Source organism: Topomyia yanbarensis, chromosome 3, assembly GCF_030247195.1.
Source record: "Topomyia yanbarensis strain Yona2022 chromosome 3, ASM3024719v1, whole genome shotgun sequence".
Taxonomy (NCBI): domain Eukaryota; kingdom Metazoa; phylum Arthropoda; class Insecta; order Diptera; family Culicidae; genus Topomyia; species Topomyia yanbarensis.
Genome location: NC_080672.1, coordinates 246,643,708 through 246,662,758, shown reverse-complemented (window position 1 = coordinate 246,662,758; position 19,051 = coordinate 246,643,708). Strand labels below are relative to the sequence as shown.

Sequence of the window (19,051 nt, the reverse complement as noted above, 5' to 3'; positions counted from 1 at the left end):
TAGTAGCAGAAAAGAAAGAAAAGGCGCATGGCCCGAAAACGAGTAAGCGAGAGAGCGATAGTAGTTCGTATTCGCTCTACTAAACTAAAAAAAAAGATGGGTGGGTAATGTCTGTAACATAACCGGAGCATCGTGACTTCACTTCGAGACGTTAATTTAAATCTAATGATTTATGCAGTTAATCAAAGGAGGCTGCCAAAAAGTTCGAATAAAAGCAAGCGACTAGTGTACTTTGCACGTTCTATATTTTATCAATACTAGAGAGGATCAATAAAATAATTCAAATTGTAATAGCGACATGCAATTGTGGCAACACTGGCCATGAGATGGTGGGGGAACACGCACATTCGTTTTAGTTATGATGGTATTAGCAGCAGAAAGGAATGGAAAAGCAGTGCACGAAAACGAGCGAGAGAGGATAATTTAAATTCTCTTTCTTTCCACACATCGTATTTCTTATATAGCTTTCTGAAAATTATTTGTTATACACCATAAAATGTAAATTTCAGTTTAACTCTTATTAGAACAGAATTAATTGGTCCTGAAAAGAACCGTTTACTGTTTTATTGCGGGAGCATAATTCAGACGCACTCCTCGCGGACACGGTGAGCCAGAAAGCACTATTTTGCATCCTCCAACAAACCGACCAAGTAGGCATCGTTGGCTTCTCGGGGCATCATTACGATTGAGCTTTGTAAGCGTAGCTCGACTTTGCAGTCCTGTACAATCTCACGAACCAGACGCTGGAACGATAGCCTACGGATTAGTTGCCCTTTAGTTGGGGCGAAATTCTTGCAGGGCGACAGTTCCGATGAGTCACCAGTAGCTGGGGCACTTTTTCCGTCCGTCGCTATTGCCAACTGCTTTCCTTCGGTGGACTGGCTGCTTGCTAGTGCTTGAACGAATACGAATGATGAGTAAAACCGACCGACCAATATTCATATATGAACACACGAGAAAGCACTACTATCGCTCTCTCGCTCGTTTTCGTGCCATTCCTGCGCCTTTCCTTTCCGTTCGGCTACCAATACTAGCATAACCAAAACGAATATTCTGTCTTTCCATCGCCTTCAATCTAGTGGCCAGTGCTAGCAAACTTGCATGTTCAGTTTTCAATAACAACATTCAAACAATATTTTCAAAGAATGTTGCAGATTTGAAAAGAAGGAAGGAAAAGATTTTCACAAATTTAAATTCTTTCGTGTTATTTGTTAGCGCTGATAAAGGCTATTTAGTTTGCTACTAGCAAGGAGCTGCACAAACAAATCGATTTATGCAGTTAATCAACGGAGGCTGCCAAAAAGTTCGAATAAAAGCATGCGACTAGTGTACTTTGCACGTTCTATATTTTATCAATACTAGAGAGGACCAATAAAATAATTCAAATTGTAATAGCGACATGCAATTGTGGCAACACTGGTCATGAGATGGTGGGGGAACACGCACATTCGTTTTAGTTATGATGGTAGTAGCAGCAGAAAGGAATGGAAAAGCAGTGCACGAAAACGAGCGAGAGAGGATAATTTAAATTCTCTTTCTTTCTTTCCACACATCGTATTTCTTATATTGCTTTCTGAAAATTATTTGTTATACACCATAAAATGTAAATTTCAGTTTAACTCTTATTAGAACACAATTAATTGGTTCTGTAAAGAACCGTTTATTGTTTTATTGCGGGAGCATAATTCAGACGCACTCCCCGCGGACACGGTGAGCTAGAAAGCACTATTTTGCATTCTCGAACAAACCGACCAAGTAGGCATCGTTGTCTTCTCGGGGCATCATTACGACTGAGCTTTGTAAGCGTAGCTCGACTTTGCAGTCCTGCACAATCTCACGCCCCAGACGCTGGAACGATAGCCTACTCTGTTGCCCTTTAGTTGGGGCGAAATTCTTGCAGGGCGACAGTTCCGATGAGTCACCAGTAGCTGGGGCACTTTTTCCGTCCGTCGCTATTGCCAACTGCTTTCCTTCGGTGGACTGGCTGCTTGCTAGTGCTTGAACGAATACGAATGATGAGAAAAACCGAACGACCAATATTCATATATGAACACACGAGAAAGCACTACTATCGCTCGTTTTCGTGCCATTCCTGCGCCTTTCCTTTCCGTTTGGCTACCAATACTAGCATAACCAAAACGAATATTCTGTCTTTCCATCGCCTTCAATCTAGTGACCAGTGCTAGCAAACTTGCATGTTCAGTTTTTCAATAGCAACATTCAAACAATATTTTCAAAGAATGTTGCAGATTTGAAAAGAAGGAGGGAAAAGATTTTCACAAATTTAAATTCTTTCGTGTTATTTGTTAGCGCTGATAAAGGCTATTTAGTTTGCTACTAGCAAGGAGCCGCACAAACAAATAGATTTATGCAGTTAATCAACGGAGGCTGCCAAAAAGTTCGAATAAAAGCATGCGACTAGTGTACTTTGCACGTTCTATATTTTATCACTACTAGAGAGGATCAATAAAATAATTCAAATTGTAATAGCGACATGCAATTGTGGCAACACTGGTCATGAGATGGTGGGGGAACACGCACATTCGTTTTAGTTATGATGGTAGTAGCAGCAGAAAGGAATGGAAAAGCAGTGCACGAAAACGAGCGAGAGAGGATAATTTAAATTCTCTTTCTTTCTTTCCACACATCGTATTTCTTATATTGCTTTCTGAAAATTATTTGTTATACACCATAAAATGTAAATTTCAGTTTAACTCTTATTAGAACACAATTAATTGGTCCTGTAAAGAACCGTTTATTGTTTTATTGCGGGAGCATAATTCAGACGCACTCCCCGCGGACACGGTGAGCTAGAAAGCACTATTTTGCATTCTCGAACAAACCGACCAAGAAGGCATCGTTGGCTTCTCGGGGCATCATTACGACTGAGCTTTGTAAGCGTAGCTCGACTTTGCAGTCCTGCACAATCTCACGACCCAGACGCTGGAACGATAGCCTACTCTGTTGCCCTTTAGTTGGGGCGAAATTCTTGCAGGGCGACAGTTCCTGATCGGGTTGCGATGAGTCACCAGTAGCTGGGGCACTTTTTCCGCCGTCGTCATCGCCCACTGCTTTTCTTCGATGGACTGGCTGCTTGCTAGTGCTTGAACGAATACGAATGATGAGAAAAACCGACCGACAGATATTTATATAATCGCGCTAATATGCACTACTATCGCTTTCTCGCTCGTTCTCGTGCCGTGCATGAGCCTTTCCTTTCCGTCCGGCTTCTAATGGCCTAACCAAAGGAATATGCAGTCTTTCCCCCACCAAGTGCTCTCGTCAAGCAACCCAATGCGAATAACCATACGAACAAACATGTAGTGGACCTATATATAAACTTTTCATTATTTTATTGTTCGGTTGGTCTACCATAACGACGGCTCTGTGCGGGATGGGCTGAAAATTTTCACTTTTCCGAGTCGTTTTCGAAAGATTTTTCAAAACACATTTTTTTGTTATTAGTACATGTTATACATACTTCAAATTTTAATACAGCATAGAGGAACATATTTGCAACAAATTGGCCTAAAAATCAAATCATTCTGTTAAGTATGATAAAAGTTATTAACGTTCAAAATCTGACGCGGCACCGCAGCCGATATTTTGAAACGGGACCCCTATATTGAAACCTTAAATGTATTCTACATTAAAAATCCGCACACGGCCACCGCTACCGAAAATGCATAGCGTCTACCGCTTAGTGTAGTGTCTAGACGCTGCAGCCATGATCTTACCCGTTCGACATAAGAACAAAAACTGATTCAAACGGGTACGCGTCACCTCTATTTATAAACTAACCGTATATGGTTTAGTCACTTAGGTGCGAGTGTGTGCGAATGCCAACGTTGCCGAAAATCGATAGCGCTTATTGCATCGCCCGGAGACGATGTTGCTCATATGGGATAAGAGCAACAACTGATTTAAACGGACATGCGTTGCTTCTATTTATGACTTTTCGTTTGTGATTGAGCCACTAACCTACCCTCTAATGACGGCTGTGTCTGAGAAATCTGCATCACGAATGGTAATTTTCCCGTTTTTCGTGAACTTTTTAATTTTACCAATTTTTAAAAGTCTACTTTTATTGAAGAGATATTAAATTATTACCAATATTTAAGTTAGGTGTTTCTGAATCGGTTGGTGTATGAATGATTAAAATCCATCTAGTAATATCGGAGTTATAAACGTGCAAACCTTACATAGTTTCGTTACATGGGAGATAGTTTAGATTTTAGAATGACACCTAGCCCCAGATAGTGGAGTAAGACATTTTTAATGTCAAAAAATGATATTGTTCGCGAGCAAACTTCGATTTTAGACACGTCTGAGACAAATCGACCGATCAGCACGGAAGCTTGCTGTTAACTCAAACATGGATCACAACAGCAAACGTTCAAGAAAACTTGAACCATACATTAATCATTTTCGCTCAGTAAGGTTAGGTCTATTTAGTAACGATTTCTCGCATAATCTACAAGAAATGGACGTAAAATCCAACTCCCATAATATACTTTGTGGGAAAATTTCGAATGAATCGTTGCACACTATCAACAAATTTGGACAGTTTCCAAAAAAACAATATAATCGATTTAGTTTACTGTTGCGGTTTTCATTCGATTAGAAACAGTTTGTCCCAACATTTCTTCATGAAGGAAAAAAAAGTTGGCTTAAAAGACTATAACCTAAACTATGCGACATATGTTCCTTTCAAAACCTAATGTAGCATGAATGTAAGTAAATTCTTGAACACTTTAACAAAAGCACTGTTTTGAGCGACTTAGTGGAATGTTATATTAAACACTTTAACCGTTGTCTTCCGTTTTAATTCCGCTATGATGATCACATCATAGTGGAATTAAAACGGAAGACAACGGTTAAAGTGTTTAATAAATTCTTGAAGCTAAGCAGTACCCTCCAATGAATGGAAGTTCCCTCGAATCTATCGGGAAAGTTTTCAAACTTGAACCAAAAGCTCATATATTTTGACATTAAAAATGTCTTACTCCACTATCTGGGGCTAGGTGTCATTCTAAAATCTAAACTATCTCCCATGTAACGAAACTATGTAAGGTTTGCACGCTTATAACTCCGATATTACTAGCTGGGTTTTAATCATTCATACACCAACCGATTCAGAAACACCTAACTTAAATATTGGTAATAATTTAATATCTCCCCAATAAAAGTAGACTTTTGGAAATTGGTAAAATTAAAAAGTTCACGAAAAATGAAAGGGTTGTGTACAGGACACGACCACGGTGACATTAAAAATGTAGCTTTTTTCAAGAGCGTGCAAATGAATTTTATCTATCACACATATCGACTCACGCTCTTGTTCACTCGCCTGTTTTCATATGTTACAATTTGCTATATACCCTCCCCGTCAAAACATAATTTATTGAAGGTCTTTTAACGGTAATCTATTAATTAATCAAGTATCTCACTAGGTGATTGGCATTATTTGGCTGATCCATCTAGTAAAAATAGGCTGGTCTGTCCAGAAAATATATTCAAAAGAAAAGTTCCATATTGAGAGCTGTGATGAGGAAGCCCACGCCCGCCAACGGAAATATACAGATTCTCCATGAAATATGAAATTTCATTTTCCATTTAAATTTTCAATAATGTACTAATGAGCTTAAGTAAACAATCTTAAGATTAAGTAGTTCTTGATCGATTAGTGATTGAACAAATGAAATTATTTGATAAATTACATTGTTATACAACGTTCGCACTACCAATTAAAACGGGTTTTTATGCTATCTTGGTGACATTTTTCTTGTTGCTAATTATTAAAACGTGTTATAACTCTGTAGTGTAAACATTGTATTATTAAACCAATTCTGCAGCGTTTTATGTTATATAGGCGTTTTATGTGGTAATAGGACTGACATAATTTATCTTCAGTACAGCGGTTTGTTTCATAATTTAAAACAGATTTATTTTAAAATTAAAATTGTATACCCAACCGTTCTATTTGTTGTATACTTTAAAACGCAATTAGAACTGTGTTTTAAATACATAGGGTAGGACAGATATTCTGACTGGATAAACTGGGAAAACAATTTTAAGTCCAGTAACGCTTAAGACATGGCTTGAATTTGAATCGAAAAAGAACACCCGCTTAAACTGCTGCTGGGACGGTAAGTTCTGTTTTAACCCTCAAAAAGGCAACCGGGTCTCTGAGGCCCGGCACGTTACATTTTTTTAATTACAAAAAAATGTGTATGCAGTACAAGCTTGGGCATGGAAATTTTGATAAGTAGCTTTGAAATCTATAACAAAAATAAAGAATTGTGAAATTTTCATCTATGGAGTGATGCGCAGCTATGTTTGAATTTTTTACATGCACAAAAAGGCAAGCCGGGCCTGGCAGGCCCGGTGTGCATGCAATATTTACTAGGACTACCACGGGTTTTATACATTACTAAATATCTGAAAAAAACATTTTGATGAGTTCATCTTCATATTATCAGGATTTTTTACATGTTTTGATTGATTCTTTTTACCTTTTCTTATGAGAAAAAAATCTTGAAAGTTTGAGCGAATTCTATACATTTCTTTTATAAGAAATGTAAAAATAGCATACGATAATGACGTGTGTCATATTTTTTTGGATAAATACTTTTATTTCACCCACTGTGGTCTACTTGACAATTATTTGGATACAACATAACCTAACTCTGTCGTTATTGTCTACTTTTGTTGTCTATTCTTTGTGTTATAGTTGTCATAATTATTCAAATTGTAGGCTCAAAAACCAACAAAAAATTGAAATGGCTATAAGACGATATGCTCATGTTTTCAATCGTCTCAAAGAATCTGAAATAATGAAAGAAATTCGAGCAAATTCAACAGCAGACGATTCCGAAACTGATTTGCAAAGCGAGGAAGAAGATGTGAATGATATTGCTTCCGATGATGAATCTGATGCAGAAAAGTATGAATATGTACTCCGGTTATGCATCAGAAGAAATTAATAGCAACCCAGAAACATTTATTGGTCGTGTTCAAACGAAATGGAGCTCAGAACCAATCGACAGTCGACGTGATCTTCCGAGTACTCACCTTTTGGAAAAAAAATTTGACCTTTTTACATCCATCGCCTTATACGCTGAAATCGGGATTTTCTGCGTGTTCGTACTCATCATCTTGTAATTCCAAAACCGGAAGTCGGATCAATTAGAAATTCAACAGCAGCCAATGGGAATGCTATACCTTTTATTTGAAACCAAGTTTGTAAAAATCGGTAAAGAGTTCGCTGAGAAATAGGTATGACATTATCTTAGGAACTTGGTAAGTTCCCCCGGGGCATCAAGAACCGCCATAGCTGGCCAATGTGGTCGAAGTGCCTTAGGTGGGTCATTAATGATCTAGACATGCAAAGCCAAGTAATATTGCACATATTTTAATATATAATGCATCATTTGGACATCATGGTGGTATCAGTTTCTATGGACATTTGCTGTGTGGTTGTACTCTTCAACACGTAACTCCAGAACCGAAAGTCGGATCAATACAAAAATCAATAGCGACCGATGGGAAGACTGCACCTTTCATTTGAGACTAAATTTGTACAAATCGGTTCAGCCACATCTGAGAAAAATCGGCGAGATTGTTTGCCACATACATACATCCATACATACTTACACACACACACACACATACAGACATTTTACGATCTCGACGAACTGAGTCGAATGGTATAAGAGATTTGGCCCTGCGGGTCTCGGTTAAAAAGTCGAAATTTCGACCGATTGCATAACCTTTCTATGTGAGAACGGCAAAAAGGAGCTTGAATTTAGACGGGCCTGAGAGGCCCGGCTTGCCCTTTAATGTTAGGATTTTAGCTTGCCTTCACAAGGGTTAAAATTTTCCGTTGTGTGCAGTACGAAACAAAAGTATTTGAAATTAGAAAACAAAAAGTTCTGCTGGGAATGTGATTGTTTCCGATGCAATTACACTCAGATTTTTCACGCAGGGGATACAGGCCGTGTAAATGAAAACCGCGTAAAATTTAAAAAAACGCGTTAATGAAAACCGCGTAAATTTCAAAATCCGCGTAAAAAAACCTGAGTGTACTCTCCTATATAAAATACTACGCTGCTGAACAGTGCAATAACTACAGAAGCACGTTGTCAGATGCCTTACTCATAAAAAACATATAACCGAAATATGAAACATGAAAACCAATAGGCTCTTTACCCTACGCAGCTACAAAGCGCCGTAAACATGGATTAACAAGTTACAACGCACACGCATGCATAAAAATAAATATATTTTTTTCAAACGCAACACTCTTAAGCAGCACACACCGTATTGAATTAAATCCAAACCACCCCGCCCACCCACTTTGCAAATCATTCTGTGACACCGTGCTGGTACCCGAAAAAAGATGGGTGGGTAATGTCTGCGACATAACCGGAGAGATGTAGAATACATAAAGAACACGTTCTTCAAATATGTTGATACTCATTGGAATTTTCGGACAAAAGGTGATTTGGGCGAGGAATATTTCAAATTATTCTTTACAAAAATGATGGTGGTCCTGAAAAGGACCGGTTTTGTTGGCGTTGTTGGCCTTGGTGAGGGAGATGGCTAACGATGAAATTAATTGTTAGCATGAGGAAGTCGCGTAGTACTGGCCAATGGAAGAACAGATAATAATTGATTCCTGAAAATCAATTTTTCTTTATTCATGTAAATTATACATACTTACAAATCTAATAGAAGATTCCTGGTCATATTTCTGAATCATGAGTGCGAACATTGTGTAATTTGGTTAAGTACAATGAAAGTTACAAACTTTCCAAACTCGACCTTCTGTCCCTTCAGAAATATTGAAATGGGGTGTCTATATTAAACCGTTAGTCGTGGTCACAATAAAAAAGATGGGTGGGTAATGTCTGCGACATAACCGGAGTGTCGTAACTACACTTGTGACGTTAATCCAAATCTAATGATATGCAACGAAATTACGTTTGCATGTGAAATTTTCAAATGATTCGTTATAATTATGGTTAAAAATTCTAATTGGAAATTCTTTTCCATCACCAACTATTTTTATTTTTTCGAATCTACAGCATTCTTTGAAAATATTGTTGAAATGTTATTGATGAAAAACTTAAAATGCGTTTGGCAACACTGCTCACTAAATGGATGGTGAGAAGACGCACATTCGTTTTGATTATGCTAGTATTAGTAGCAGAAAAGAAAGAAAAGGCGCATGGCCCGAAAACGAGTAAGCGAGAGAGCGATAGTAGTTCGTATTCGCTCTACTAAACTAAAAAAAAAAATGGGTGGGTAATGTCTGTAACATAACCGGAGCATCGTGACTTCACTTCGAGACGTTAATTTAAATCTAATGATTTATGCAGTTAATCAAAGGAGGCTGCCAAAAAGTTCGAATAAAAGCAAGCGACTAGTGTACTTTGCACGTTCTATATTTTATCAATACTAGAGAGGATCAATAAAATAATTCAAATTGTAATAGCGACATGCAATTGTGGCAACACTGGCCATGAGATGGTGGGGGAACACGCACATTCGTTTTAGTTATGATGGTATTAGCAGCAGAAAGGAATGGAAAAGCAGTGCACGAAAACGAGCGAGAGAGGATAATTTAAATTCTCTTTCTTTCTTTTCACACATCGTATTTCTTATATAGCTTTCTGAAAATTATTTGTTATACACCATAAAATGTAAATTTCAGTTTAACTCTTATTAGAACAGAATTAATTGGTCCTGAAAAGAACCGTTTACTGTTTTATTGCGGGAGCATAATTCAGACGCACTCCTCGCGGACACGGTGAGCCAGAAAGCACTATTTTGCATCCTCCAACAAACCGACCAAGTAGGCATCGTTGGCTTCTCGGGGCATCATTACGATTGAGCTTTGTAAGCGTAGCTCGACTTTGCAGTCCTGTACAATCTCACGAACCAGACGCTGGAACGATAGCCTACGGATTAGTTGCCCTTTAGTTGGGGCGAAATTCTTGCAGGGCGACAGTTCCGATGAGTCACCAGTAGCTGGGGCACTTTTTCCGTCCGTCGCTATTGCCAACTGCTTTCCTTCGGTGGACTGGCTGCTTGCTAGTGCTTGAACGAATACGAATGATGAGTAAAACCGACCGACCAATATTCATATATGAACACACGAGAAAGCACTACTATCGCTCTCTCGCTCGTTTTCGTGCCATTCCTGCACCTTTCCTTTCCGTTCGGCTACCAATACTAGCATAACCAAAACGAATATTCTGTCTTTCCATCGCCTTCAATCTAGTGGCCAGTGCTAGCAAACTTGCATGTTCAGTTTTCAATAGCAACATTCAAACAATATTTTCAAAGAATGTTGCAGATTTGAAAAGAAGGAAGGAAAAGATTTTCACAAATTTAAATTCTTTCGTGTTATTTGTTAGCGCTGATAAAGGCTATTTAGTTTGCTACTAGCAAGGAGCTGCACAAACAAATCGATTTATGCAGTTAATCAACGGAGGCTGCCAAAAAGTTCGAATAAAAGCATGCGACTAGTGTACTTTGCACGTTCTATATTTTATCAATACTAGAGAGGATCAATAAAATAATTCAAATTGTAATAGCGACATGCAATTGTGGCAACACTGGTCATGAGATGGTGGGGGAACACGCACATTCGTTTTAGTTATGATGGTAGTAGCAGCAGAAAGGAATGGAAAAGCAGTGCACGAAAACGAGCGAGAGAGGATAATTTAAATTCTCTTTCTTTCTTTCCACACATCGTATTTCTTATATTGCTTTCTGAAAATTATTTGTTATACACCATAAAATGTAAATTTCAGTTTAACTCTTATTAGAACACAATTAATTGGTTCTGTAAAGAACCGTTTATTGTTTTATTGCGGGAGCATAATTCAGACGCACTCCCCGCGGACACGGTGAGCTAGAAAGCACTATTTTGCATTCTCGAACAAACCGACCAAGTAGGCATCGTTGTCTTCTCGGGGCATCATTACGACTGAGCTTTGTAAGCGTAGCTCGACTTTGCAGTCCTGCACAATCTCACGCCCCAGACGCTGGAACGATAGCCTACTCTGTTGCCCTTTAGTTGGGGCGAAATTCTTGCAGGGCGACAGTTCCGATGAGTCACCAGTAGCTGGGGCACTTTTTCCGTCCGTCGCTATTGCCAACTGCTTTCCTTCGGTGGACTGGCTGCTTGCTAGTGCTTGAACGAATACGAATGATGAGAAAAACCGAACGACCAATATTCGTATATGAACACACGAGAAAGCACTACTATCGCTCGTTTTCGTGCCATTCCTGCGCCTTTCCTTTCCGTTTGGCTACCAATACTAGCATAACCAAAACGAATATTCTGTCTTTCCATCGCCTTCAATCTAGTGACCAGTGCTAGCAAACTTGCATGTTCAGTTTTTCAATAGCAACATTCAAACCATATTTTCAAAGAATGTTGCAGATTTGAAAAGAAGGAGGGAAAAGATTTTCACAAATTTAAATTCTTTCGTGTTATTTGTTAGCGCTGATAAAGGCTATTTAGTTTGCTACTAGCAAGGAGCCGCACAAACAAATAGATTTATGCAGTTAATCAACGGAGGCTGCCAAAAAGTTCGAATAAAAGCATGCGACTAGTGTACTTTGCACGTTCTATATTTTATCACTACTAGAGAGGATCAATAAAATAATTCAAATTGTAATAGCGACATGCAATTGTGGCAACACTGGTCATGAGATGGTGGGGGAACACGCACATTCGTTTTAGTTATGATGGTAGTAGCAGCAGAAAGGAATGGAAAAGCAGTGCACGAAAACGAGCGAGAGAGGATAATTTAAATTCTCTTTCTTTCTTTCCACACATCGTATTTCTTATATTGCTTTCTGAAAATTATTTGTTATACACCATAAAATGTAAATTTCAGTTTAACTCTTATTAGAACACAATTAATTGGTCCTGTAAAGAACCGTTTATTGTTTTATTGCGGGAGCATAATTCAGACGCACTCCCCGCGGACACGGTGAGCTAGAAAGCACTATTTTGCATTCTCGAACAAACCGACCAAGAAGGCATCGTTGGCTTCTCGGGGCATCATTACGACTGAGCTTTGTAAGCGTAGCTCGACTTTGCAGTCCTGCACAATCTCACGACCCAGACGCTGGAACGATAGCCTACTCTGTTGCCCTTTAGTTGGGGCGAAATTCTTGCAGGGCGACAGTTCCTGATCGGGTTGCGATGAGTCACCAGTAGCTGGGGCACTTTTTCCGCCGTCGTCATCGCCCACTGCTTTTCTTCGATGGACTGGCTGCTTGCTAGTGCTTGAACGAATACGAATGATGAGAAAAACCGACCGACAGATATTTATATAATCGCGCTAATATGCACTACTATCGCTTTCTCGCTCGTTCTCGTGCCGTGCATGAGCCTTTCCTTTCCGTCCGGCTTCTAATGGCCTAACCAAAGGAATATGCAGTCTTTCCCCCACCAAGTGCTCTCGTCAAGCAACCCAATGCGAATAACCATACGAACAAACATGTAGTGGACCTATATATAAACTTTTCATTATTTTATTGTTCGGTTGGTCTACCATAACGACGGCTCTGTGCGGGATGGGCTGAAAATTTTCACTTTTCCGAGTCGTTTTCGAAAGATTTTTCAAAACACATTTTTTTGTTATTAGTACATGTTATACATACTTCAAATTTTAATACAGCATAGAGGAACATATTTGCAACAAATTGGCCTAAAAATCAAATCATTCTGTTAAGTATGATAAAAGTTATTAACGTTCAAAATCTGACGCGGCACCGCAGCCGATATTTTGAAACGGGACCCCTATATTGAAACCTTAAATGTATTCTACATTAAAAATCCGCACACGGCCACCGCTACCGAAAATGCATAGCGTCTACCGCTTAGTGTAGTGCCTAGACGCTGCAGCCATGATCTTACCCGTTCGACATAAGAACAAAAACTGATTCAAACGGGTACGCGTCACCTCTATTTATAAACTAACCGTATATGGTTTAGTCACTTAGGTGCGAGTGTGTGCGAATGCCAACGTTGCCGAAAATCGATAGCGCTTATTGCATCGCCCGGAGACGATGTTGCTCATATGGGATAAGAGCAACAACTGATTTAAACGGACATGCGTTGCTTCTATTTATGACTTTTCGTTTGTGATTGAGCCACTAACCTACCCTCTAATGACGGCTGTGTCTGAGAAATCTGCATCACGAATGGTAATTTTCCCGTTTTTCGTGAACTTTTTAATTTTACCAATTTTTAAAAGTCTACTTTTATTGGGGAGATATTAAATTATTACCAATATTTAAGTTAGGTGTTTCTGAATCGGTTGGTGTATGAATGATTAAAATCCATCTAGTAATATCGGAGTTATAAACGTGCAAACCTTACATAGTTTCGTTACATGGGAGATAGTTTAGATTTTAGAATGACACCTAGCCCCAGATAGTGGAGTAAGACATTTTTAATGTCAAAAACGGGAAAATTAACATTCGTGAGGCAGATTTCTCAGACACAGCCGTCAAGAGAGGGCAGCTTAGTTGCTCAATGAAACACGAAAAGTCATAAATAGAAGCAACGCATGTCCGTTTAAATCAGTTGTTGCTCTTATCCCATCGTCTCCGGGCGATGCAATAAGCGCTGTCGATTTTCGGCAACGTTGGCATTTGCACACACTCGCACCTAAGTGACTAAATCATATACGGTTAGTTTATAAATAGAAGTGACGCGTACCCGTTTGAATCAGTTTTTGTTCTTATGTCGAACGGGTAAGATCATGGCTGCAGCGTCTGGGCACTACAATAAGCGGTACACGCTATGCATTTTCGGCAGCGGTGGCCGTGTGCGGATTTTTCGGGTACCAGCACGGTGTCACAGAATGATTTGCAAAGTGGGTGGGCGGGGTGGTTTGGATTTAATTCAATACGGTGTGTGCTGCTTACGAGTGTTGCGTTTGAAAAAATATATTTATTTTTATGCATGCGTGTGCTTTGTAACTTGTTAATCCATGTTTACGGCGCTTTGTAGCTGCGTAGGGTAAAGAGCCTATTGGTTTTCATGTTTCATATTTCGGTTGTATGTTTTTTATCAGTAAGGCATCTGACAACGTGCTTCTGTAGTTATTGCACTGTTCAGCAGCGTAGTATTTTATATAGGAGAGTACACTCAGGTTTTTTTTACGCGGATTTTGAAATTTACGCGGTTTTCATTAACGCGTTTTTTTTTAAATTTACGCGGTTTTCATTTACACGGCCTGTATCCCCTGCGTGAAAAATCTGAGTGTAATTGCATCGGAAACAATCACATTTCCAGCAGAACTTTTTGTTTTCTAATTTCAAACACTTTTGTTTCGTACTGCACACAACGGAAAATTTTAAAATAGAACTTACCGTCCCAGCAGCAGTTTAAGCGTGTGTTCTTTTTCGATTCAAATTCAAGCCATGTCTTAAGCGTTATTGGACTTAAAATTGTTTTCCCAGTTTATCCAGTCAGAATATCTGTTCTACCCTATGTATTTAAAACACAGTTCTAATTGCGTTTTAAAGTATACAACAAATAGAACGGTTGGGTATACTAATTTAAATTTTAAAATAAATCTGTTTTAAATTATGAAACAAACCGCTGTACTGAAGATAAATTATGTCAGTCCTATTACCACATAAAACACCTATATAACATAAAACGCTGCAGAATTGGTTTAATAATACAATGTTTACACTACAGAGTTATAACACGTTTTAATAATTAGCAACAAGAAAAATGTCACCAAGATAGCATAAAAACCCGTTTTAACTGGTAGTGCGAACGTTGCATAACAATGTAATTTATCAAATAATTTCATTTTTTCCACCACTAATCGATCAAGAACTACTTAAACTTAAGATTGTTTACTTAAGTTCATTAGTACATTATTGAAAATTTAAAAGGAAAATGAAATTTCATATTTCATGGAGAATCTGTATATTTCCGTTGGCGGGCGTGGGCTTCCTCATCACAGCTCTCAATATGGAACTTTTCTTTTGAATATATTTTCTGGACAGACCAGCCTATTTTTACTAGATGGATCAGCCAAATAATGCCAATCACCTAGTGAGATACTTGATTAATTAATAGATTACCGTTAAAAGACCTTCAATAAATTATGTTTTGATGGGGAGGGTATATAGCAAATTGTAACCTATGAAAACAGGCGAGTGAACAAGAACGTGAGTCGATATGTGTGATAGATAATATTCATTTCCACGCTCTTGAAAAAAGCTACATTTTTAATGTCACCGTGGTCGTGTCCTGTACACAACCCTTTAATTTTTTTTTTGTTTCTGTCAAATATCCTAATTTTGAGAAGGTCATTTCTAATCGACAAGTTGCAATAAATCCCGTCAAATATTTTAATGCGATGAAATGTATGATGGAGTTTGTTGAAATCGAAATGTTAGAATTTAAGTCAAATGTAGTGTACAAGATAAAGAGCGATGTGGGAGCAGATCCATTCAGGAATACATTAGTTATCCTCGTGATCGAGCGAAGCAATAGCAAAGCTGACAAATATTAACATATAGCCTTTCTGCATGAAAAATCATCCAGCATCTTGGAAAAGAGGATTAATATCGCATAAGTTTGGTCACTTGAGTGTCTCCTTATTTCAAAGACATCAATGGTACCCTATATTAGGAGGAATCTGTAATTATAATTTTCTAGTTAAAGATGAGACTTTTCAAGCCCTAAAATTCCTCTGAATGCATGTTCAACTAGACCCAACTTTTTTTGCAAATAACATAAGTGTGAAGGTATTCCACACCACTAGGCTGCGTGTGAAACTTTTCCGGATAATTTCAGATTGATTTTTAGTTGTTGGCAAAGTTGTAAACAATTAAATTGGTTACCAGATTCTCACTTTTAGTTTTGTTTGAATGTCTAAAGCACCATCTAGGTGTAGAAAAGTGAACTAGTTCCAATATAAAAACTATGTTTTCACGAAAAAACCTTCAAAACAACAGTTGCTCTGGACCCCCCGCAGATTATGTTGATGTTGGTTGCAAATGAAAGGGTCGAGTCCATCTTTTCATATCCCTAAGTTTCAAAGATTCTGATTTTTTTTGCATAAAGTTGTTCTACCAAACACACCGTGATGAAAAAGCACTGCCCTCTAAGAACGGTTGGTTTCAAAATCGTCCAATGAAGGACGTTCGTTGGACCAATTTGGACAACGTCCAAATAACCGTTCAACGAACGTCCATCGATGGACCCGTGATGAACGATTTTGAAACAATTTTTTGGACGTCTCAGTGGGTGCTCCGACCCGACACCGTGGTCTCAAAATGCATATGGGTTTCGATTTTCCACAGTAAATACTACTCATAGAGTGCAAAGTTGGTAAATTTGGGCAAGTTTTGTAGAAATTGTCTCTGCTTTCAGGATTGTGGCTAATATGCATATATGGTGGTCCGATGTTACGCGATGATATACTAATTTCTTTCGTAAACAAACGATTTTCGCCTCAATATAACTTTAATTCGAAGCGTTAGGATCAATATTCGTCAAAACAAAAGAATAAAATTTACAAAGAGAATATAGGAATAGGAGGAATATAGTAAGTGTCGCTAAACTCGAAATTACTTTGATGAACTAACTTTTGCAGCTGAAAACAGCTAACCCCGACGACGGATTTCTGGGAATTTAAGGTGCTGTCCCGCATGGTACCATCCCGGAAAGTGTCCCGCATTTACCAAAATGCTGATTTTTATTCCAAAAAATGCTGCCTTATCTCCGAATTACGGGGTATGTACAAATTGAACCAATTTATACGGATTGTTATGATGCCTTTTTCGACTTTTAAGATTGGCCAGGTCGTTAATCTTTACGAAAAGTTACGTATAGAACTAATTTTCCATATAATTTTAATTATTCATAATAATAATCTAATAATATTAATTCAACTACGAGAAAGTAAAATATCACTTCCAGGTGGATTGATTAGAACCCTCCATTACACTTTTTATTAAGTTATGAGTGTTTTGTTAAGCAAAAAACCTTAAAAATAATTTTGATCAGGTTTGGTGCATTGAATACTCTACTGTGCGCCGCAGAAAACAATAGAACCATGTTTAGCCGATATTTTAAAAATAAACTAAAATATTGGTATACTTTAAAATAGGAAATCTTTTCGTTGACGCATTTGCATAAAAAATTCAGCAATTTTTATAATGTGATTTTTCTAAATTTTTTATCTGACACTGACTCTATAATATCTTTCTTTGATGATGATGCTTGCATGAGAGCGAATATGATTTTTGTTGTGTGAATAAATCAATTGCAAAGTGCATCTGAATCTCATAAACAGGTCGTCTACTCTGCCGTCCTCAATGATTGTAAATAATAACATCTCAACGATTGAGTAGCGAAAACTGAAACTTAAGAAACTGTTTCCATTGTGGCTTCCGTACTTATCGCAGGTTGTTATTTCTTATTGTTTTTGCACTTACGACACGTCTAGTACAAAAGTTCCAATGCATTTTGTTGATAACGGGTCTAGACCCGTCTAGTACCTAGTAGAAATAAAACTAAACTGATTCTTTCTGTTTGCTTCTATTTATTCCACAGTATTAGGTGCATTAGTTATAGTATTCGTTGCCAGTGTCACGGGTTTCTTTGTAATGTGGTTCACTGATGTCTATGATAACTCATTGTTAGAGGTTGGTATTTACGTGATCGTATTGAACGGCGAAAATAATTTTTATTTCCAAATAGAAACTTAAATTAAGTTACAACTCAACTGCAGCAGAATGGTGGGAGAGACCACCCGTCAATCCTTTGTTGAAGGTACATGTTTTCAACTATACCAATATTGAGGAATTCTTCAACGGTGAAGCAAAGAAGCTCAAAGTTGTGGATCTAGGTCCTTATGTGTATCGTGAAACAGCTGGAAAGATCAACGTTTCATACAACGGTGATGGCACTATAACCTATAAGGTAATTTTTTGTGATACTATGAGAACTTATTAGGAACACATTTTTTCCGCTAGTAATGGAAATTAAGGGGTTATATACGTTAAAGGTTTGATTTTTTGTAAAGGTAGACAGCCTTTTTTGAATATTTGTTTTACGTCCTGCGTAGTACAATGTCTAATTTGTAACATCAGCTTGAGGAAATGAAAAAAATATTAATAATGATCATAGTTATGACAATTTTCGTAAAACTCGTTTTTTCAAAGAGGTTTGCCGTCACTATGGTTATAGTGCAAGAGCTCAACTGCAAGTATAGACCCATACGAATTTCATTAGTATAGGGGCTTGTGGCGTCCTTGAATGTTCCATTGATTTTTTTTGCAAGTAGGGACGATTTTTCCAAAAAGATCTCTTTTTTCAACAGAAACAATTTACTAAATCTATAACATTGATCGGTTTTGGTTCAATTTGGTCGAAAAAATGGGGTCGTTCAAGGACACGGCAAATTAATTACGAACAATAAAAAATTGAAATCTATCGTAAACTTTTTCGGCAATTGTAGCCATCGTAACGACGTTTTTGGAAAAACTTAATGTCGAGATAATCGCGTCCTCAAACCATGTAGACTTCTGGTGGTGAAAGGGGGTCTAGCAAAAGTCTACGTATGACTAAGAGGGGGAGGGTTTTTTTGCAAAATTCTACGTATACTTTGATTTTTTCTGTTATTCTCGTATTGGGTTTAAAACAAAGTTGTGTTCAACCTACTAGTCGATTCAGCTCGATGTATTTATACAGACACGTCGAATCTAGTACAATTCAATAGAAAATTACTCGTTATGCAACCACTCAACGTAATTTTTTGGACATAGCATCAACCCGACACGTTGTTGTTTCTTGCGTATATTTAGATATATCTTTGGTCTCATGGAAAAATTCTAGGAATAACACAAAATGACAGTTCAAAAGACGATCTCCCAAAATTCCTCCCCGCGGAAGATTTTGACTGTGAAAATCCTGCAGTCGGGAATTATCGTCTGAGACACCAATAGTTAGCAGTTACAACAAAGTGTTTACTCGAGTTAATTAGTT

At 38.0% G+C, this 19,051-nt stretch overlaps 1 protein-coding gene across 1 annotated transcript in view; it reads left to right on the top strand.

Annotated features, from left to right (window-relative positions):
• The window catches only part of LOC131686702 (lysosome membrane protein 2), a 103,637-nt gene that overhangs the window by 43,214 nt on the left and 41,372 nt on the right, over nucleotides 1–19,051 (top strand). Inside the window, exons 2-3 of the mRNA XM_058970616.1 lie at nucleotides 17,618–17,709; nucleotides 17,765–17,986. Coding sequence (XP_058826599.1) covers nucleotides 17,618–17,709; nucleotides 17,765–17,986 — 314 coding nt within the window. The remainder of the gene's footprint in view (nucleotides 1–17,617; nucleotides 17,710–17,764; nucleotides 17,987–19,051) is intronic.